Source organism: Peromyscus eremicus, chromosome 16_21, assembly GCF_949786415.1.
Source record: "Peromyscus eremicus chromosome 16_21, PerEre_H2_v1, whole genome shotgun sequence".
Lineage (NCBI taxonomy): Eukaryota > Metazoa > Chordata > Mammalia > Rodentia > Cricetidae > Peromyscus > Peromyscus eremicus.
This window is the reverse complement of record NC_081432.1, coordinates 40,342,836-40,365,866: the sequence shown is the minus strand read 5'-3', so window position 1 is coordinate 40,365,866 and position 23,031 is coordinate 40,342,836. Positions and strand designations below refer to the sequence as shown.

Below are 23,031 nucleotides of genomic sequence, written 5' to 3'. Positions count from 1 at the left end.
TTGATGTTACATGTTGTTTTTCTGATTGTTTTCCTGCCTCATTATCTTCAGTGTGCCTATTACAGATTTTGCTTTGTCAGTCCAATAAGCTTATGAATGACAGGAGGGAATTTAACATTGATCATAAGTATAGGAAGAGAAACAACAAGAAGACAGGGAAAATAATAATTAAAACATATACTCTGGGTCTGTAAAATGTCTCTCTGAGTTTTAAATGTGCTTGCCACAAAGCCTAACAACCTACATTTGATTCCCAAAACCACATGGTCAAAGGAGAGAATCAATTTCTGCAAACTGTCCTCTGACCACCCCCATGGATACTATATCACATCCCTACACACACACACATACACACACACACACACACACACACACACATACAAAATGTGAAATAGTTACACTCATATTCCATTGCTCTACGTATTTTGAATTGTTCTATTTTCAACATTATCTTACTTATCTATTAGCATAGTTACTTTAAAATTGTTTTTAGTCTTTATACTTCAGTTATAATGGTTTGGTTGCTATGCTTACAATATAGAGCATTCTGAATTTTTCTATAACCAGTCATGAGTTTTATGCATTCCCATGTTGGTTGATTGTTCCTTACTCACTGATGCCTTTTACTTTTGGCTTGAAGAACTTCCTTCAGCATTTCTTACAGGCCACATCTGGTAGTGATAAATTGTCTGGGGCTCTCTTTATAATCTCCTTTACTTGCAAAGGGCTTCTGTGAATATAGCATTCTTGCTTGGAAGGTGCCCCCTACCCCCACACCTATTTATACTTTATCTCACCCTGCTCCTTCCTGGCTGATAAGGTTTCTGCTGAGCTCTGCTGTCAGGTAAATTAAGACACGTTATTTCTTTTCTCCTGCTTTGAGACTCCTCTCTGTATTTTGAAAACCCGATTATATCTTGGGGTAGACTTGGTTTAGTTAAATGTGACTGGTGACCTTTAACTGTGTTTTGCCTGGATATCTTCATCTCATTCTAGGATTTGGGACGTTCTCTGTCGTGTCTTGGAACAAGCTTTCTACCTCTTTGGTATTCTCACGTAACCTCAAGATATTTGCTTTTTTAATTTAATGTCAAGGTTCCCAGACACTGTCTCCTTCCTTCCTTCTCCATTTTTCTTCTCCAAACGTGTTTTCAAGCTGCCTATTTTTGTGCTGATTCCTCCCTTTGACCTAGACGACTAGCGATGACTTCTAGACACTTTTTATTCCATTTACTATACCTTCCAGTCTGAGGATTTTTTTTAAAAAACAATTGTTATTGGGAAGGGGGCATGCCACAGTCTATGGACAACTTTGTGGAGCTGCCTTTTTCCACTCACTTTTGTGTGGGTTCTGGGGATTGAACTCAGGTCGCCAGGCTTGCGCAGTAAGTTCTTTACCTACGGAGTCATTTTGGATGGCCCCGCTATGAGGATTCTTATTTGATTTTTTTTTTTTTTGCAAGTTTCATCCATGTCTGTTAAGTTTCTCTTGTAACTGTACTTTTTCCTGTTTGTGAAAGTCCATTTTGTCTACCTAAACAGTCAATCGTTCAATCCCTGGGATTTTATTTTGCCCTGTTGGTGAGGTCACAGACCCTCGAAAGTTCCTGGTGCGTTAGCAGGTGGTGAGACCTGAACCTTCCAGTCTTCACAATCTGGATTTGGGTTTTGCTTTTGTTTCATTTCTGACACAGGGTCCATGTAGCCCAGACTGGCCTGTGGTCTTAAATTTACCAGTGCTGGGAATACAGTCATGATCATTTATTTATTTTTCCCATCCTTTCAGAAATTCTAGACAGGCTGTATATCTTTCGAGCCTGTGGCCACTGCTGATAGTTCACTGGATGGTACCCCAATGGGGTCTGCACCGAGTCTGTGGTCGTTGTGCTCACTGTTTTAGCCATAGAGAGTAGTCTGTCACACCAGCAACTTTGCTGTTCCATCCCCCAAAACCTCTGCCTGGCCTGAGAGTCAACAGGCAGCAGCAGCCTTGCTCAGGCACTGTGGGAATCCGCCTTATTATGTGGCCGCAGTATTACAAGGCTGAGTTCCCACAGGGCTCACAGACACCGGCAGCTCCCACACAGCAGAAGCAGGGCCCACACTGCTGTGCTCGCCTGGTCAGGCATACTCATGGTCAAGATCATTGCGGCTGCCTAGAAGCAACACTGGAGAGCATACAGATGTCCCTTTGGGGCTCCATGTGACACCGGAGCAGGTTCAGGGGCCTCATGTATGAGCACTGGCTCAGGGACAGGAACATTGGGCTCTGCTGAATGCTGGGTCTCATCAGGGTGGGCCTGGCCTAGCACTGAATTCCAAGGCCAAAATCTGTGAGTACTTCTCTGACCTATAATACCCTAGTACTTGGATTCTTTCTCCGCAGGGTACTGCCTGAGGCTGAGTGAGGGTTCCTAAGACATCAGGCTAATGTGACTGCAGAGGCTCCACTGATGGCCTGTGAGCATCTATCATGTTCTCAGGATTAAGTCCAGGCATGCAGTTTATTATCTGTCCTTCCCCCAAGTAGGAGGCATCTCTCTTCACACTGCTATGTTTAAAGAAGAGGCTGAAGGGCCAGCAGCCCTTTCTTTCCTGCCTCCTTCAGCACAGCTTTAATTATGCTAAGAATCAGGAGCTGTGCTCTCACCCTGTTCCCTTAGCTCTTGGGAAGATGGTTGGGTGTTAGGAGCTGCACACATGGGTACCTGTGCAGAGGCTGTCATGGCATGGTCTAACTCTGCCACCATCTTAAATCTGTCTTTCAGTCATTTTGAAGTACACAGTGCATAGGTCTTATACGTTGTGTTAAATTTTACTTTTAGGTATTCCATGTTTTAGAGGCTATCAGGATGGAATTTATAAAATTTTCAACTTTGTATGATGGCTAGGAATATTTGTTTTGGCCTCCTAGGACCTTCCTGCACTCACCGATTCATTCTGAAGAATGAGTAGGGTTTTCTAATTGATAGAGTCATATCACCAGTGACGAAATGTTTTAGCTTTTTTGGCTGTCTAGCTAGTTCTCTTTCTGGCCTCATTACAATAGTTAGAACTCTTAGTACAATGGTGAAGAGAATGTGTGTCCTTGTAACAACCTTCCATCAAGTGCTGTATCACCTCCAGGATGTTCATCGACGCCTCTGCTAGATTAAGGAGTCACTATGTTACTATTTACCAAGAATTTTATCATGGACAGATGTTACTTTGTCAAATGCTTATTCTCCATTAAGTGATGGCGTTTTCCTTCTTTGCTAACGTGGTCATCTACACTGACATTTGCACATTAAATTGACCTTATAATCCTGCAATAGACTTCATTTGGCCATGAATTTATTGTTCATTTGTTAAGAATTGTTGCTTCTATGCTTGAAAGATACTGACCTATACTTTTGTTTCCTTGCCTGGTTTTAGTTGCAGGGCAATGCCAGCTTCAGAGCATATGTTGGGAAAGTTCCAGTCATCACTCTCCTGTTTTTGTGTAGAATTTGGTATTATTTGTTTCAGTGTTAGACAGGATTTGCCAGTGGAACCATCTGGATCTATTTCTTGAAGGAAGGTCTTAAGTCATATGTTCCATTATGAATTGATGTACATATTCAAGCGTTAGTCACTTTTGTTAATTTGTATCCCTCAAGTATTTTGCTCTTCATCTAGGTCAGGCATTGACAAACTGTTTCCCAAAGGTCAAATATGTCACATTTCATGCTCAAAACAGTCACATTAATTTGTCCATATGTTTTATATGGCTGATTTTCATTATAATAATAGAGTTGAGTAGTTACAAGAGAGATAGCAGGATCCACAGCATAAAATATTTATTCATTGGTTTAGAGGTTGAATAAATGTCTATTGTTAGGTGTTGTGGAATATTATTTTAAGGTGTGTCACGTTTGTCTATGCTGTGGAACATTTGTTTAATGATGCAAAGATATGTTGCATTCTTTTATGTTGCATTTGCTTAACTCTGTAAAGCTGTGTTACTTTGCCTGTCTAAAACACCTGATTGGTCTAATAAAGAGCTGAATGGCCAGTAGTGAGATAGGAGAAAGGATAGGTGGGGCTGGCAGGAAGAAAGACTAAAAAAGGAGAATCTGAGAAAAGAGGAGGATCTAGGAACAAGAAAAGAAGAAAGAGCAAGAAAACAAGGAGAGAAGGACAGGATGCTAGGGGCCAGCCACTCAGCCACCCAGCCAGCCTCGGAATAAGAGTTAAAGTAAGATATACATAAGTAAGAAAAGGAAAAAAGCCCAAAGGCAAAAGGTAGATGGGATAAGTTAAGAAAAGTTGGCAAGAAACAAGCCAAGCTAAGGCTGGACATTTATAATTAAGAATAAGCCTCTGTGTGTGATTTATTTGGGAGCTGGGTGGTGGACCCCCAAAATACCAATAAGCAAAGAGACAAAAAAGCAAAAACAACCAACAACAGTTAAGCTTGAAAGAAAGGAATGAACCAGGACTGAAGTGGGCTGTATCACCTAGTATAAGTGGCAGGAATCTGGGGAAACTTTTCATGACTTTGTTTCAAATAACTGTTAACACCTTCACAAGTAGGCTGGTTCTCCTCAGAAAAATAATCAGTCTGAGTCATTCTTTATTCCCTTCTGCCTTGGGGCAGCCTACGTTTAGGTGAAGACACAAGCTGTATGTAACTCCTAGTTCTTATTTTGATGCACAGATCTCATTTTTAGAGAGATTGAAGAGTTTGCTTCATATGATCCTAAGTTTCTAGCTTCCTGACAGCTCTCTCTGGGGACATCAGCCACAATGTCACAGATCAGAGAGCTTAGTTCACAGAATCTCCTTTTTAGGGAAAATGCAGATGGCTACTATTCTTACCCTGTTGCAGAAGCGCCATGGTGGTAATCTACTGTGAAGGACTCTTTAAGCCTGGGCAAGGTAGCATGCACCTATACAGCATTCAGAAGGCTGACAGCTAGCTTGAGGCCAGCCTGGTTTGTATGATGAGACTGCTTCAAACTTCTTTGCTATTTAAGTGCTTAGAAACTAGGTACCACACAGGTAGGAAGGTATCACTTTCTCAAGGAAGTCATGAATACATGAGAGCCCCAAGAAAAATGAACAGCTGCTTTCTCAACAGTGACGTTCTTGTTACCTCCATTCTCCCTTTAAGAACAGGCAGTACCCTGTGAACATGTGTTACCCTGGAAGGTTTACAGGTTTTCACAGTACTCCTCAAAACAGGGAGGATCTATGTATGACGTTTCCTGAGATTGCCATCAAATTGTAGCATCTAACGCTTCCTGTTTCCACTCGCCAGCATTCTTTGTGCTGTACATGGAATAACACTTAGCCAACAATGCTTAAAATGGGTGCAAGTATCCCCATTTCACAGGAGAAGCAACGAAGTGCAGGAAACTAGGGAAGGTGACAAGGTCATAGCTAACAGTGGCTAGACTCAGGAGTCAAAGTTCATTCATTTTAAAAAATTATTCACATATGGATGTCTGAGTGTGGGTTTGTACATGTGCATGTGGTGCCCACAGAGGTCAGAAGAGGGCATTGGAGACCCAGCTTGAGTTACAGCCCTTGTGAGCCACCCAAAGCAGGTGCTAGGAACTGAACTCCAGTCCTCTCCAAGAGCAGTATGCCCAAGAGTACTGAGCCATATCTCCACCCTCCACAGTCCATTTTTTACTTGTAGGTTTTAGAAACATCAAATTTGAGATTCCTGTGGGATAAGAAGCAAGCAATGGCTCATTTACATGTTTACTGGGTGCCCAAGATCGTCAAGCGTCTGCCTAAGAAGCAGTGCTAAATGCTAGGAATTCACAGGTGAAAATGAATATATACATTGTCATATAATATAAACATGTCAGTTGGCTTAAATGTGATGTGGAGTCCACATAGGGTTAAAGGGTATAAAGTACTGTGGGTACCAAGGAGGCTGATTTGGAAGGCCTGAATCCCAGCACTGGATTACAGAATGAGGAGAGACAATATGGAACCAGAGAAGCAGGTGAGGGTATCTAAGGAAGCCTCATATACAAAGCAACAGGCAACTTATTTCCTGATGTAGGTGATAAAGAATCATGGGAAGAAGAATGCTTGAGAAGAACAGTACTTAGGTTACATTTTGAGGAAAGATATGGGAAGAGGACAAGATTCAGATATAAGATGATGTCCCATTAGACTACCTAACATGTCATGGCTATTATCATACTGAGAAAATTAATCATCTATTTACTTATGTTCCCTTTCATTGGACTATAAAATCATTGAGTACAGTATATGCTTGTGTGTGTGTGTGTGTGTGTGTGTTCATATTTGAAATTCTAATAATTAGGACTGTGTTGAGCTGATAAAGGGCTGCATGATAATTCTGGGTATCAGTAAACATGCTGCTAACGGTAGTAAGGATAGTTTAATGCAGTTCAATGTAAAGAAGGGAGAGAGGAAACTTTAGAAGAAGGATTCCCAGTCATAGGACCACTAACGTCTTAGGCCAGACATTTTCTTTGTTGTGGAGGAGTATCTTGTAGGATGCTTGGGAGTCTCCTTAGCCTCCATCCTCCGCTAAGTAACAGAACCAGGTCCCTGCCAGTTGTAAGCACCAAGAATGTCTCAAACATTACCAAATAACCCTGAAGGCAAAGGTGGCCCCAGGTGAGACCCAATGATTTAGACATTAAAATAATTCTGATAATAAACCACAATCTCAGGAGGACTTGGATGTCTGGTGACTGGGGAGGGAGAAATAAGCAGACTTAGGAAGAAAGAAAACAGCTTGATTTTAGATAAAGTATGAGATATACTGATCTCCTAATAAATACGTGCAACATGTATGTAGCTGGAGAGCTTCTCTTCGGGTCCCACCAAGCCCCGGCAGTCCGACAGCCCACTTATAAACACACACTTATATTATTTAAAAACTGTATGGCCATGGCAGGCTTCTTGCTAACTGTTCTTATATCTTAAATTAACCCATTTCTATAAATCTATACTTTGCCACGTGGCTTGTGGCTTACTGGCATCTTCACATGCTGCTTGTCATGGCGGCGGCTGGCAGTGTCTCCCTCTCTCAGCCTTTCACTTCCCAGAATTTTCCTCTCTCCTTATCCCACCTATACTTCCTGCTTGGCCACTGGCCAATCAGTGTTTTATTTATACAGAACGATATCCACAGCACATGTACTTGGATGGATGGGTCTGTGCTTAGAGGAGAGATTTCGTAGGAGGTTAAGAAGTGGGAATCATCTGCACATATATGGGAAGTAATACCACGGGAGTGGATGGATTCACTCAGGGAGACTGGTAGAGTGACATATGGACAAGGCAGAAACTCTATAGAAAACTGAAAGCCAAGGGTAGCACCAGATTATTAAATAAGTATTTAATGAGTTGAAAGGGAAGATCAAAGAGAAGTATACATCACAATGTCTTTTTAAATAAGCAATCTCAGTACCCTCTACGGCCCATGTGGAGGCTAAAAACAAATATACCATGTGCACAGAGGTAGTCAGGGAAGTATGTGCTGATTCATTCCCTCATTACAAACAGCCTTAAATGCATTGTTTGCTGAATTTATTTTCTTTCTATGCTTTCAGAGTAAAAATAAAATAAGGTAAAATCTTAAAGAGTTTCATAATTCTATTACCTTGAACTGAAAATCCTAGCATGCATTTATTAGCAGTACTATTTCACTACCCTGTCATCAATGTTCAAACACAGCACTGCAAAGGTAGGCTCAGGGGAAATGCAGATGCTTTGTATGGAGACAGATTCTTCAGCTGTTGATAAGATGCTGCAGTGACAATTCTTGGATAAAATAAAATGTCAGGAAGCAACAGACAAAAAGAGCTTACCGGATAGAAAGCAAATCTAATAACAGGAAATGGTATTGCCTTTGGCAGGAAGGTCAGATAAGTGGGAAGATAATTTCCTACAGGTGACGTGATTTCCATAGAGTCACAAAGCTAATTGTCTACAATGCCAATTATGGTGAGAAGGCTTAGATGAGGGCAAAGACCTGTCATAAAAGGACTCAACACTGAGAAGGCGGCCAGACACTTTGGGTAAATACCGATTACCGAATATAAGCTGGCTACTGTGTAAGAAAACACTCTGAGCCAATCATGTCGCACTGGAGGCCCAACTCCCAAATGATGCTTAGGGTTTTCAGGAGCAGAATAACTAAACCTTTCAAGTCAGACCTGCTGAAAACACAACTTCCACCCTGGTGCTGTCTGTGTTGAAAATGAGACACACCAAACTGTGTCCCTGAAATAGGTTCCCAGTCTCACTCTTTTGTCAGCTGGGATATTTATCACCGTGACACAGAGCCCCGTTTACCCCGGAATCCTAGGGAGGGCCAGCCTGTCCACCTTCTCACCCCATCCTCGGCCACCTTTAGGAAAGCAGCTAACAAATGGGTCTAGTTGCTCCAACAGTTTGAGGCCTCTCGATGTCTTCTCCCTCCCAGCTGCAAAGACAGCGTCACAAGCAGAGCGGCTGCTAAGCTCTCACTTAATGGGCCCTTACATTTAATGTCAAGCTGATGCCTGTGGGAGAAGCCCTTGATTAAATCTGCAAACTGCAGCCTAACCCAAAGAAAACTTCAGCATTGTCTCATTTCATCTTCCGAGCTGAAACCCCACATTTCCTTCTCAGCAAAGAAGGACAAAATTTGCATGGACGGTGCTCAGCATCGGTGTCGAAGCAGGGTAGAGTGAGCAAACACCCTCGCGTGACTTGACAGATCCCTAGCTCACTATAAATCTGTATGAATTAAAGACCTTCCCCAAATGCTTTCTTCCACTCCCAACACATTGAAATTCTGTAACTATTCTTTCTTATGACCACAATATTACAATTAGTCCCAAAAAGTTTACTTAAACTCTTCTAGTGTTCTTTTATGCACATGACAACTAAGAGCTTTGTATCCTCTGGGCAGGATGAAAACTACTGAGCAACATAAAAAGAAATCCAGTAGCATCTCCAACAATGCCATCGCTGTAGCGACAGAGCCCCACCTTCTTTCTTCTTCTCCAGCTGTTTCATCTTGTCTTCAAGAGCCACGCCGCCTTGTTTGTTACAGTGACGATCTAGAATACTCATTCTTTTTCACAGCAACGATCTAGAATACTCATTCTTTTTCAGTGACGATCTAGAATACTCATTCTTTTTCACAGTGATGATCTAGAATACTCATTCTTTTTCACAGTGACGATCTAGAATACTCATTCTTTTTCACAGTGACGATCTAGAATACTCATTCTTTTTCACAGTGACGATCTAGAATACTCATTCTTTTTCACAGTGATGATCTAGAATACTCATTCTTTTTCACAGTGACGATCTAGAATACTCATTCTTTTTCAGTGACGATCTAGAATACTCATTCTTTTTCACAGTGATGATCTAGAATACTCATTCTTTTTCACAGTGACAATCTAGAATACTCATTCTTTTCCACCGGCTGCTCTTCAAAGAGGCCACCATCTTTTGGATCTTTTTTCTTTTGGGTTTCTCCTACATCATCCAATTCAAACAAGTCTGCCTTCAAGAAAACAAATCCAAATTGTCGAGACCCATGAAGCATGAAAAAATGAATTGCTTTTTCCAGCCTCCCAAAGCAGCAGAAAAATATTAATTTCTTTTTATTTAAGCCTCTAACTTCTGCACTCTTGATCTGCAGACTTAACAAAATTTTACCTATTTTTCTGTGTAACTTCTTACTGAGACACTGCACTTGTGACTAGGATCTACACTAGCATTATTCTGAAATTTGACTAGAGACATAAAAGACATTTAAGATGACATACAGTCTTAAAGCTGCCATTAAAAAAAAATAGGCACTAAGACATATCTACCATTCTGTCCGTGGACTTCTGCCTTGTGAAACAAGGACATGGGGCAGCAACAAAAGATGGCCCCACACAGCACTGTCACCTACGGAGATCTTGAGATTGTGTCCAATGTCCCCTTACTGCACTACAAGAGACCTACATTTGGATGCTCAATGTTCTAAAGCTAACTTAATTCTGCGGTTAAAAATAACTCCATGGAGCACGGTACCAATGGGTGTAGCAGGAATCTTAAAAGTTCTTATTAATAAAATCAAACCCGAGGCCAGTTATTGGGGTGAATGCTGGAAGATCAGAGAGACAGAATAAGCCAGAGCTTCCTCACCTTGCCAGTTCCTCAGCTGATCCTGTTTCCTCAGGCTGGAAGCCTCTGTGTCCTCATCCCAATGGCTCTCAGCTGAACTGCTGCTTGAAAGCCTGAATGCTTAACCAGCCAAATGCTTAACCAGCCAAATGTTTCTAGTTCCTGGTCTTCATGCCTTATATACCCTTCTGCTGTCTGCCACCACTCCCTGGGATTAAAGGCTCACTTCTTGGGATTAAAGGCGTGTGTTACCATGCCTGGCTGTTTCTAATGTGGCCTTGACCTCACAGAGATCGAGGGATTTCTGTCTCTGGAATGCTAGGATTAAAGGTGTGAATGCCACCATTTTCTAGCCTTTGTATCTAGTGGCTGTCTGCTCTCTGACCCCAGATAAATTTATTTGGGTACACAATATTTTAGGGAACACAATACCACCACAAATGGGTACCTATTTCAATCCTTTCATAATATAGCACATCCTAAGATTGAAACTGTGCTGCTCTGAACAGTCTGGTTTTCTAAATACAATGTCTTTTTGATTTAGATTCTGATTCACAAAGAAAAAGGACCAATCCCCCCTACCCCTTACCAGAAGACTGAAATGGATTAATGGACTTGTATTTTTCGCACAGTTGAAAATAATCCATTCTCATATATAAAAGACCCAGGTCCTCTGGGTGAGTGGAGACGCAGTGAAGGGATCAGGCCATTAGAAGATGGCTCTGCTGAACACTGCCCTCCTGGGCTGTCCAGGCCCACCTCACCTCCTGGCCAGAGGTAAGCCAGGACCGGGAACGGATGCTGCAGGTCTGTGGTCATTCACAGGGTTTGCTAAGTCCCACTGCTTGCACGGAAAGGAATACTGGTTACCAAAGCATCTGGAACTCATACTTTAGACTTTAAGCCTTCTTGCTTTAGTAAGAAGCAGGTGGAAAATGATAGAGACGCAGAGCACCATGACTGACTTAACAGCGGGTCCCTTGACAAAATACAGCAGTAATTCTGTCTCTCCAGTCGCCGTTCATTTCAGTGAGTCTGCTGCTGCTCACGGGAATGGGACTTCTCCTTGCTGATAATGAATAACAAGTAGGCCAAGAAAGAAATGTTGCCAGTCTTCATGTGTGAAACCTGACTGGGGCGATGAGGGAATGCAGAAAGAGCAGGGCACAGACACACATGTAGAGAACACGGGACTGGGTAGGCCGGGCTTGCTTTGATGGAGCACACTGACTGCAACAACCACCAGAAACTGTTTCAGTACCTCTGAAGTGAGGAGGCAGTTCAGCTGATCTCAGGAGGTGACCTCCATAGGACAGCAGTCCCGAGCTGCACACACCCCAGAGGAAGAAGCTGTGCTTGGGATCTTTTGCACACAGTCAGCATTCCCACTCAGACCAGAGGAAGACTTTGCCATCCCCATGAGTCTCAGACACTGGTGTCCTTCCCATGTCAACAATACACATTCACTCAGGACTCCATCCATTCCTTATACATTCACTCGGAGCTTCCTCTGCTCCCCATATTGACTGAAAGTGATAGGTATTTCAAATGCCATTTCAAATAAGTAATGCCTAATCTGCTGTGAAATAAGACTCCCAGTTACACAGATAGTCATACTCATGTTGATATTTATTAGCAAAAATACTCCAAAAGAGGACTGGGTCAAAATTATACCATGTGACACTTTAAAAGTTGGCTTTGTTGGTTTTAGCTTGAGGACTTTAGTCTCGAAGTACCGTTTTAAATCTCTGAAACAGGATTCAAATCAAAATATTCAATGAAAGGTTTCATAGGAACTCTGGCTTTTTTCATTATGCTTTCATATGTCATATGGAAGCAAGCCTGCTTTGCTAATAAATGTGTATACATGAAGTAGGTGGGTAGAGGAAATTGCTCAGCAGGAAGGCTTTAAAAAGGCAAACCTTACAAACAGGAATGTATTCACTGGGGGGAAGGGAGTTACTGAAGTGGCCACATCATTTACTAAAGTAATCTTCCAGTCCCTCCAGCTCCATTTCCAGGGAGGAGTTTAAAGAGGCCAGAGCAGACGAGGCATCCCTGGTCTTCTGGACACTGGGTTTGGACTGAGGTGTTTCTGGCTGGCTGGATTCCTTCTTGACGTCTTTGCCACCAGTTAGGATCCGCTGGCTCTCAAGAAAGAACTGATTCGGATGATTCAAAGAAAAGCCACAATCATCCACCTGTCCAAGGAAGCACATTTAAATCATATTAGCACACAGCAACACTAGAAATGAAGCTTCGAAGGCTGTCGCCACCCTCACTCACAACTGAACGCCTGTGATGCGGAGCCCAGCTATCTTCATCTGGAATACACAGCCCCTACTTACCCCACTTCATCCAGCAGAGCTTCAGCTGAAGGTCCCACAAACACCAGAGCTAGTACATGTGTGTGCTCCGTCCAAACCTATGCAGTTGGCTCTAATTCCTGCCAACTACCCACTCTCAACAAAGCAGACGACTCAAAACAGATGAAACACCTTGGCAAACACATTACTCCCCTCTACCCCCCACCATGCTCACAGAACTTGAGCACCATTCTGTGACATTCTGGACAACAATTCAGCCCTCCACATCCAATGCACCCTCAACTTATTTTCTTTATTAAGAAATTTCTTACTCATTTTACATACCAACTGCACCCTCAATTTTTAAAAGTATCCATATCATTTCAATGTCTGTTGATGAACACTCAGGATTAGTGAGTCCCAGGAAAGGCGCAAAGCTACACAGAGAAACCCTGTCTCGAAAAACCAAAAAAAAAAAAAAAAAAAAAAAAGTATGTTCCACAGGTCTGGCTGGAAGTGCAGCTTAGTGGTAGAGCCCTTCCCCAGCATGTGTACAACCTGGGTTCTGGCCCCTGCACAATAGTAACAGGGTTTGGGAAACACACCTGGGCAAGCCTATGTGTTAAAATGGCCATTAGTGATGCACAGGTTACTGCATCCTTAGCCCTAAGCAAAAGGCTTAGCACATTTCTGGCCAAGCTTTTCAAGTGGTATTAAAATCAACTTTGATCATTTTGATACTAGTCCCTGGTGCCAGTGCATTTCAGAGCTTAGGTCTGGCATATGTAATCTCATTTGGTATAATTAAAAGGCTGAAAAAGCAATCTTACTTAAGGCAACTTCTCTGTGTTAACTTGGGGCATCCTGTGAACTGTCCTGTTGTAGGAAATCTTTTTAAATCTTCACTGTGACTTAGTGCTACTTCTTTTCCTCAAATACTGAACTTCGAGTACTATCTCATATTTCTCATTACTCTGTATCACTGAGAACAGAGGAGCAAAGAGTAGTATTCCCAGATTTTGACCCTAAAATTTACTGATGGTGAATGAAAACATCTTTCTTACAAGCAGCAAGTACTTCCTGTCCACTATGCGCCAGATGTCATAAACACACTCTCCTCCATGCACTCAGCTAGTGTCAATGTTTTTCAGGATTTTTAGGTAACACAACCGAAAAAGAGAGGTTAAAGATCTTGCCCAAGGTTATACTGCCAAGGATGAAGATGGACATGAATGACTGTCCTTGGGCCAAGGTCAATTGTGTATACATACAAGAGTCCTTCCTGCAAACTGCAGACTTTTGCTTCAGTGATTCCTAAAAGATGTGGCATAATATAACAGGAAACTTTGATTTAAAATGGGAATCTTCAAGTCACTGTCTTCACATTCCATTAATGGGTTAGACTACCACTTCTCTGGAACACACAGCCTCACACAAACCCTGACCTTCTCACCTGCAGTTGGAGGTAACAGCAGACACCGCTTTGCTTGAGCTTTGCTTGGTTTTAAAAACGTGGTATTTTGGATCAGAAACCATTTTGCTATGTCTTATTCATCTATCTTACTATTCATTTATTTATTTGTTAAAGACAGTGTCTCTATGTCTTTATAGCCTGGCTGGCCTTGCATTTGTAATTCTCCTACTTTGGGCTCATCAGTAGCCACGGCTACAGGTTTGTGGGCCTATTTTTGGCTTTTACCATTTTTAGCACCTCACTCTGTCTTGAGCTGGCCTGTACACAATAGGTATCTAATAAATATTTACTGAGTTGAGCCCAGAACCAGCCTATCATACATTTCATGCCTTATTGTATACATGGCTGCGTTATAATCAGTAGTTTTTCAGAACATGAGAATGCATTTGACTAAAACTAAGGCTAAAGAAAATCACAGCCTTGGAACTCATGAGCTGAAAAATCATTTCCAGCAATGGAAAGGGTGAGGGCACAGGTAAAGGTCCATTACTCTGGCCGATCAAAGAAGGCTTGGTGGGGCAGCGCTTTTGAGCTGGGCTGGCAAGGTGCAGAGGGCAAAGGCTGGGAGGAGGAAGCAGCCGGCAGCACAAGGGAGGGGAAAGAGGAAGGGCACTGGGAGCCTGCAGTTCCCATGGCCTGGTACAAAAGGCTCCGAAGAGATTAGAAGAAACAAGGTTACAAAGACCAGCAGGGACCAGACCTCGGAGATCTCAGAAAGCCAGGGTCTGTCTAGACATAACTCTCTAGATGCCAGGGAACTGGAATCGTAAGAGTCCTTAGGGAGGAAAGGGGTGTGATTAGATCTATACATTATCTTATGGTAGATTATTCTGGACTGCTAGGGAGAAAAGGAGTCACTGCGACTCAGAATGAACACTCAATGTGTAGAACATGAGCCAGAAAAAGGGGGGGGGGTCCTGCTAAGTCAGCACTTCCAGATTTCCCGATTCTTTAGTCAGTTAATTAATAAACCTTGGACCAGTAATTGTAGTTACATTACTGTGCTAAGTGACTGGTTGTTTATATTTAAGTTTAAGAATTATTCCACAGATCACCAAGAAAAAAAACATCTTTATCATTTTAACAATGGGGCTGCTTAACTTCTAAATGTTTCCTCAACATTTTATGATAAATTTATAATTTTATTAACAATGGCATAATTTGTGAACTTCTTTATCTGATTTCACCCAATTTCTGAAGAACTGGAATGTTTCATGAGAAGGTTAAACATTTCAATCAGAAGGCATCACATTTTATAAACAGAAAATAGAGACCTGAAGGACACTACAGTTCCTTTAAATTGACGCCCCTCCAGGTATAGATTGGCAAACTGATGCTTCCAGAGGTTATGGTTTACTCGGTCATCAAGCTAGTAACTGGATTTATGTGAACTCAAATACATCTCCAGCTACATCACTCATATTTACTGAAATCAACATATCATAGTTATACACCACTGTTTACTATAGCACTACTCACAATAGGAAAGTGTGGAACCAACCTAGCCATCCAGCAACCAGGGAATGGATAAAGAAAACGTGGACTACTTTTAGGCATTATGAATGAAGTATGTCATCTGCAGGAAAATGGATATAATAGGAGATAATTATAGTAAGTAAATGGAGCCAGTCTGAAAAGACCAATATCCCCTTTTCCTTCATTTGTGCTTCTCAGATTTTCTCCGTGCATTAGAATCATGTATATGTAGATGAAAGGAAAACAGAGCTGTCGAGAGGAACAAAGGGTGAGAATGGGGAGGAGACGTGCTCAACACACTGCACGTTACAATGTCCTTCTGTAACACAATACCACATACAGACGGAATTAAACAAAACCGAATGCTGGCCTTTTGACTAGAGCACTTCCATTTTTCTGGAACTGTATTAAGAGGCTTTATGCAAAGTCAAATCGACTGACAATGAAAGTCTTATAAAACTTGGCTTTAAATGTTATTTTTTAGAGATTTTTTTTTTTTTTAATGTGTGTATGAGTGTTTTGCCTGCATGTATACAAGCATCCTCAAAAGAGGGCAACAGATCCCCACGAACTGGAGTTACAGGCAGTTGTGAGATGCCAAATGGAGCTGGGAACTGAACCCAGGTCCTCTGCAAGAACCACCAGTGCTTGTGACCGCTGAGCCATCTCTCCAGCCCCTTTAAAGATTCTTTAAAAGCCTTTTTAAAAAACCTCTTAGAAAAATAATCTAACCCTGGAAATAGTAATATAGGGAGGATTTTCTTTATTTACTATGAGGGATTTTTCTGCACCTTCCTTCAAGTTTGTTAAAGTGTTCAATGCACCCATCCTTACAGAAGATAACGGAACTAAACTGACATCTCAGAACTAGGTGTGAGCAAGAGGAAACGCAGTAACCTTTCTAAGCCTCACTTTTCTCGGCTATGGAATGGGCATAATAATAGTGCTATATGACATCAGGTTGCTGTGGAGGGAAACTAATGAAATATGAATTTTAAAAAAGTTGTGGTTCTATGGAATCCAAATCAAACGTTCTAAGAGTCAAGAAAGGTAAGCCAATTAAAAATGATGTAGAATTCCCAAAAGAATAAAGTTATCATTATGGGTTTTTTTTTTTTCCACTTTAAAGAAACCCAAACTGGAAACTGGTTGTATATCACAGGTATGAAAGAAAGATAGAAATGAATTTAACCATAAAACTATACTCAACAGTTCTTTGCTTTTTACAGCAAAGGTTAGCAAGTGAAGGGCAGATAAGTGTCTTCACTCTAATATATTTAAGGACTGTACTTTTTCTGAACGTCCACTTTAATACTTTCACTAAGCATTTACAGCAGAGTCCAGGACACTGAGATAGGCTGATACCAGGGACCCTGCTAGATCCCTCAGGCACGCATGGCCCTGCCTCATTCTGCTAAACTTGTGGTCTGGAAGCCGCCTGTTGGTGTGATGAACTTTGTTCTGACTGAACTGCACTTCTCGGTGAATCCCGTCTTTCCCTCTCATTCTGAAGAAAGCAGATATGGTCTGTGCAGTCTTCTGTCTTGCTCAGAAAAATAGACTTGACCTTTGTTTAGGAAGGAGGTACAAATATAAACCAGACCAAAAATGACAGTAAGCACTCTTTAAAGTCACCTTGTGGAAGTCACCCCAACTCCTCATTTTGCAATTCCCAAGGGCCAGAGGCTATTTTCTTTACGACTCACCAAAACAAACACACAAATCTACTTTTGATTCCTTGCCTTAATGGAAACATCTGTGTTGGGACTCTTCATTGTTGTATTTACACATCTCCTGTTCCCTCTTTTCCCCCTTTCTACTGGCTGCTACTATTAGTGATGGTTTCTTTGTAGTTGATTTTAATAATGTTTGCACATGGTACTGGGAGAGGAAACCACTGTGGTGCATTTTCATTTTAACATATTTTTTGTGTTACTGTGAAAAAATACTCAAGATAAATAGTTTCTAAAGGGAGAAAGGTTATTCATGCTCACAGTTCTGAGATTTCAATACACGGTCTGTCCAGTGTCTGCTGCTCCTGTCCCTGTGCTAAGGTGCATCACGAAGAGGGAACATGTCAGAGCAATGACCAGCACCCCCATGTCAAGGGCATGGTCTCCATGACGTCACCTCCTTCCACTAGATCCTACCCGCAAAGGCTCTACTCTACCCTTTGGTACCATGAGCTGGGGATGGGTCTTTAGGGAGAGGGTTTTCAGAGGTGAAGCCTGTAACATACTAACCTGGAAGGTTCAGAGAATGGGTAAGGATCAGAACCAGGTCAGCATAGCTGATGGTAATTTTTATAGGACACATTATAAATTTCAAATTTTATCTTCAGAGAATTGGGGATCTACAGATAGGTCTTAACGAAATAATCAAATTCGATTACTGTATCACCCCCTGCTGTGTGAAGAGGGAAAGAAGTGGAATGGGGCATGTGTAGATTCTGAGACAGGAGTTGGGAAGCTATGACAGGGTTTGAAATGAGACGGTGGTGGGCGTAGCTTCTAGCCCAGAAGTCGACTGCTCTCTGTAAGGCTGATCCCACACCAGTAAAGATACTTTTGTGCATTTCATATACCCCATGTAAGATTTCAGAAAAATGTGATGGGTTTCCACAAGACTTTTGTAGCAATTTAGATGATGGGGAAGAAATTACGCTCAACTACTTGGAAAATAAGTCTCCAGTCAATATTCAAAGGGATCTATTTCTAAAGAAACCATTTTCAATTAAGACTTAGAGATTAACACAAGGCCTGGTGTTTCCATTTACAGTCAAAGCATTCAAGAATGCAAATGATGGGGTGCAGCAACAGTTAACTGTTTTGAACACTGCCCCTTAAAAATACTGAGGCAGATAGCTCTCAGTAGGTCAGCTTTTGACACCCACTGAAGGAACCAATACATTCCACATGATGACCTTCACGCAAATGTAGGTCTCCTATGTCCACCACTGCAGATGTAGATCTGCAGAATGGAAGCAATACTGTTTTACCTGTGGGGGATTCAGGTTTTTATCAAGAGGTTCTGCAATGACAGCCTGTAATGAGGCAGCTGGTGTCACCACACAGCCATATGGAGCTATCACAGTGCTGCGGCAAATGGTATCAACTAACAAGTTCATTCTCAAAACTTGCTTTAAGTGAATTTCATCACAGAGGCCTGAGGAAAAGGAACCCAGAGGTTTACTGGGGAGGGAGACAGGATGGCAGAAAGTGGGTAATAACAATAGATTCTATTTTTACACTAGAAAAGTAGTAAGTGGAGATATCCACATCTAAAAATCTATAGTAATAGATCTAATGAATACAAATATTTACATGCAGTCTAAGCTACACTATTTCCATGGATGAAAGGACTTAGATACACATCTTCAGTAAACTAAGGCTGGGTTTGAAACTGGCAAATCATAGCCCTAGTTGTGCTGGCTACCACAAAAGCACACTAGGAATTCACTAGCTGGGCGGCAGTGGTGGTGGTGGTGGTGGTGGTGGTGGTGGTGGTGGTGGTGGTGGTGGTGCATACCTTTAATCCCAGCACTCAGGAGGCAGAGCCAGGCAGATCTCTGTGAGTTTGAGGCCAGCCTGGTCTACAGAGAGAAATCCAGGACAGGCACCAAAACTACACAGAGAAACCCTGTTTTGAAAAACTTAAAAAAAAAAAAATTTCACTAGATTGGGGTGTGGCTCACTTGGTACAGTGCTTGTCTATTATCCTGAAGGTGAAGGCAAGAAAATGAGGAATTCAAAGTCATGCTTGGGCTACATAATGACTCTGAGGCCAGTCTGAGCTACACTATTAAAAAAAAAAAAACATGGAAAAGGGGAGAGGGGAAATAACTTAGTACAGCTCAACTTTAAGCTTGATTTATTTATTAAAATTAAAGATTAGACAGAGGGTCTCAAATTTTGAAAGTTTGGAGGCCTTTTAGTTAAAAGGATCACAAATGATTGAGAGCATATATGAAATTAAAACTCTCGAACTGAGCCAGCAAAGTAAGAAATGAAGTCCTGTTGTGTAGTAGTTTCCTCTGAGGTCAAACTCTTCCATGTTGGATGGAAGCTTGTGAGAATAAAGGATGGCAAGGTGGGGGTGCACAACAGGATGTTCTAAGGGGGAAGCTCCTTAAGACACAGATGTTAAAAGGGAGGTGAAATATTCCATTCTGCAGGGAAGCTCCTTAAACTCAGAAAGTAAACAATTCGATAGCTTCAGGAAGTCTCTGAAACTGACCAGATTCACCAGGCCCCCTTCCTCTACCAGAAACTCTCAGAGAAGCTGAGATTCCTGGAAGAGGCAGATAAGCCAAGCTGACTGGAAGAAGTAAAGACCAGCCAAGGTACCTAAAAATGTTCAGACCAAATGAAGCACCTGGAAAGGGCACACTCTCACCTGTTGAGCTACATGTAGTTTGTGCAGTATGCTCTGGATTTCCAGCTTTTGTGAGCTGGCACACCCATGGTGGGGCTGAGTTTTGGTGATGCATGTCTTTAAGTCATTCTTGCTCCTGTAATCAACCCCACTAAAACTCATTAGTTCTCCAAATTGGTGGCATCTGTACACTGGTCTCTTGTTGGTGCCCTATCTTGGGTGATTCCCAGGAACAGTGTCACACACGTCCTCATGGAGCAGGGTAGTCAAGGCTGGTGCTGAGAAGCCCAGTCACAGGAGGCTGTTGCAGGTCCTGTCATGATCAAACTAAAGAAACTTTGTTGTTGCTTACTAATTTTTTTTATGACAAATACTTCAAATTTTATAAAAATAAGTTGTTTCAAAATAAAGAGTAATATTTTCCAATTAGATGTAGAAGACGGGATTCATGGTAGGCCCATCTCTAGCTCTAGGTGTTCCTTTGACCAACTGAGGCAGGTTGAGTGAGTTGCTTGGATTCACAGTTTTCCATACATAAACTATCGTTTAGGAGGTTGATCATCTAACCTCAACAGTGCCTCAGTGTTTAACTTTTCCTGTCTAGAATCACCTCAGCTGACATTCCTCCAAATCTAGTACCAGACACAGAACATGACTAGGCTACCAGGCTGTGATGACTTAGCCCAGGTTCAAATTTAAGTTCCATTCCAAGTACAATTTACCCAGGCTGCTCAGCTTCTCTATGTTATATTCATTAATAGCTTACTATAGTACCTGCTGGAGGGCTCAAATTAGCCAATGTGGTCAACGAACTTAGTGGCATGCCTGACATGCATTAAGGGTTCCACAAAGGCTTTCTTGATAAGACAATTTCCCTATGAACACTTATAAAGAAATTAAGCAATTACATCGTTAGCATTTTAAAAGTCATCTTTTGACAACCTAATAAAAATACGAATATAAAATTTAGCATAGTAGCTGATAATGAATTCAAGAAATGCAGTATCTTTGTGGGGAGATGCAGGATAATATCACAATCCACTGCATATAAGCACTCAGTGACAAACTATTTTAAGAGGTGCACAGACCCCCCAAAGCCCATTCTTAGATGTGTGTCCCAGGTTAGGAATCCACATTCAAATTAGTGGTTGTGAATGAGGGGGTCAGTGGGCTGATTTTGTCCTACAGATGTTTTCTGTTGGTTTGCACAGAGCTGTCAATTTTGTCCACATGAATGCCTCTAGCAATGCATACATTCTTCAGTACACCATAGTTTGGACCGCGTTTCTCCCAACTGCAGCCAACTTCACTTTTCCATGTTATTTATCTAATCACTGCAGACCTCTTGAGCTTGTGAGTCTTGCTTTGTGTATTTCAAGCCCTTCTATGTCAGATGGAATCGCTCAGCACTCATCTTAATTACCCTTTAGGACTTTCAGTGCTAAGGAGGCAAGCAAGATAATCACCACATTTCTCTGATTTCCTTGCAATTACCGATTCCACACATAAAGCACGGTTCTACTATGCAAAATATGAAACCTGAGAGGCAGATTAAACTACTATCAAGTGGCAGCCACAAATACATCAGACTTTCTTCATGGAGGATGGAAAAGGCCACTGGTTCATCTGGACAGATATGGCCAAGGTTCCAGTTCTAATCTAGTTCAGGGATTGGCAGACTAAGGCCTATAGGTCAACTGTGACCTGCTCTATAAACAAAGTTCTATAAATCCACAGCTATGACTATTTACATATTTTCTATGGCAGCTTTTGCAATGTTGCAACAGACATCAAAAAGCCTCTTTACCAAAAACCTCAACAACCTTGGTTCTTGAACCCAGATAGAGAGTGGTGGGTGCAGTATGGTAAGATCCTTTTATGATGTATCTTCCTCGTAATATTTCTGGTTCTGCAGGACCCATCTCAGTTCTCTGGCACTTTTATAAATCTTGTAAGTTACTTAATACCATGTAATAAATCTCTTTTTTGTTGAAATATGGAGAGTAACTTTCACTACTACAACTAAAAGCACTGAGCAAAACACAGAGTAACCACCACACACATCAATCTATAAATGTAAACATTTACTTACGTTATGTGTCATCTCGAAGTACTTCTGACAGGCTACCTGGTAATGAGTCCCCTTTACTAAATCCAAAATCTAAAATGAATGGGGGAAAGTAAGAAAGAAAAAACACAAGTTAAGTTTCTTCTAAGGCACTGTGGTCACAGTTGTTGGCCTTCTCATAATCTCCATTCCCAAAAGGAAACTCAATAAATAAGTCACGTAGTGTGCTATGCTTGTACAGCCCGGACACTACAATGGTGCTGAGATTATCCAGAAGTGATCTAGCTCCGCACTAAAACACAGATGGCAAATGACAGCCAGTGACCTTTCTGACCTGCCACCGCGGATTTTAATAACGTTACTTTGACAGCATGATGAGAGCGGATCCTGGTGTTTGACTTTGATGGTACTGTCGGCATATCACATTGCAGGGTCTTTTTAAAAACGTGTACCTATAAATCTACTAATCCAATAGTAGAGGCATGAAGCAATAAAATATACTCTTTAGACTTACTTTCACATTACCTGTTTATACGGATGCAGCGCTAAACACTGTTGTGAACTCATCAGGAAAACTGAACCCAAACCCTCTGACCAGCATAGAGAGGCAACAACTTACCTTCAATCAGATTGTCTTTTCTGTAATGAAGTTACTTCTAGTAAAACCCAGCATAACGTGTGAGTGAATAGCCTATTTTGAGCACCTATTAGGGATGCATGCCATGCTATCTTTTGTAAATACAATTTCCCTTCCAATTGTACTTCATGTAATCTCTTCTGAGTGGCATAAGTGCCCATCCTTATCAGGACAGCACAATGGTAGCTGAAACTTGTAAAGTTTCATTGCCTTATGCTACTTCCAAATAAATAAAATATACATAATTGACCCATTTATCAAGCACAGAAAAATGCTGGAATTAAGAGTTAACCTCAAATGAAAGGAAATGGAATTCTAAAGAATTGTTCATTTGTACCACCTTCCAAAGGCTAACCTTCCTGCCACCAAAGAGATGAGCACTGTCCTGAATTCCTGCTGTCCCCACCACAGAATACTGCCTTATAGTTCTGACAGACAGAAGGAAGTTACAGTTGTAGAGGGCAGTGTACACCAGCAAGGACTTGCTAAAGTACTGTTTTCTTCTGACTGTCTTCTATCCAAATTTTCTATCACTTTCAATTAACTTTTATCTAAAAGATTTAGG

The 23,031-nt window shown here is 41.6% G+C and overlaps 1 protein-coding gene across 3 annotated transcripts in view; it reads right to left on the bottom strand.

The window, feature by feature from the left end:
* Positions 1–11,742: 11,742 nt before the first annotated feature.
* Prim2 (DNA primase subunit 2) overlaps positions 11,743–23,031 on the bottom strand; it is a 233,317-nt gene continuing 222,028 nt past the window's right edge. For all 3 annotated transcript variants that reach the window (XM_059281728.1, XM_059281729.1, XM_059281730.1), the window contains 2 exons: positions 21,854–21,922; positions 11,743–12,332 (listed from right to left, as the gene is read on the bottom strand). In XM_059281728.1, coding sequence (XP_059137711.1) covers positions 12,108–12,332; positions 21,854–21,922 — 294 coding nt within the window. In that variant the 3' untranslated portion in view covers positions 11,743–12,107. The remainder of the gene's footprint in view (positions 12,333–21,853; positions 21,923–23,031) is intronic.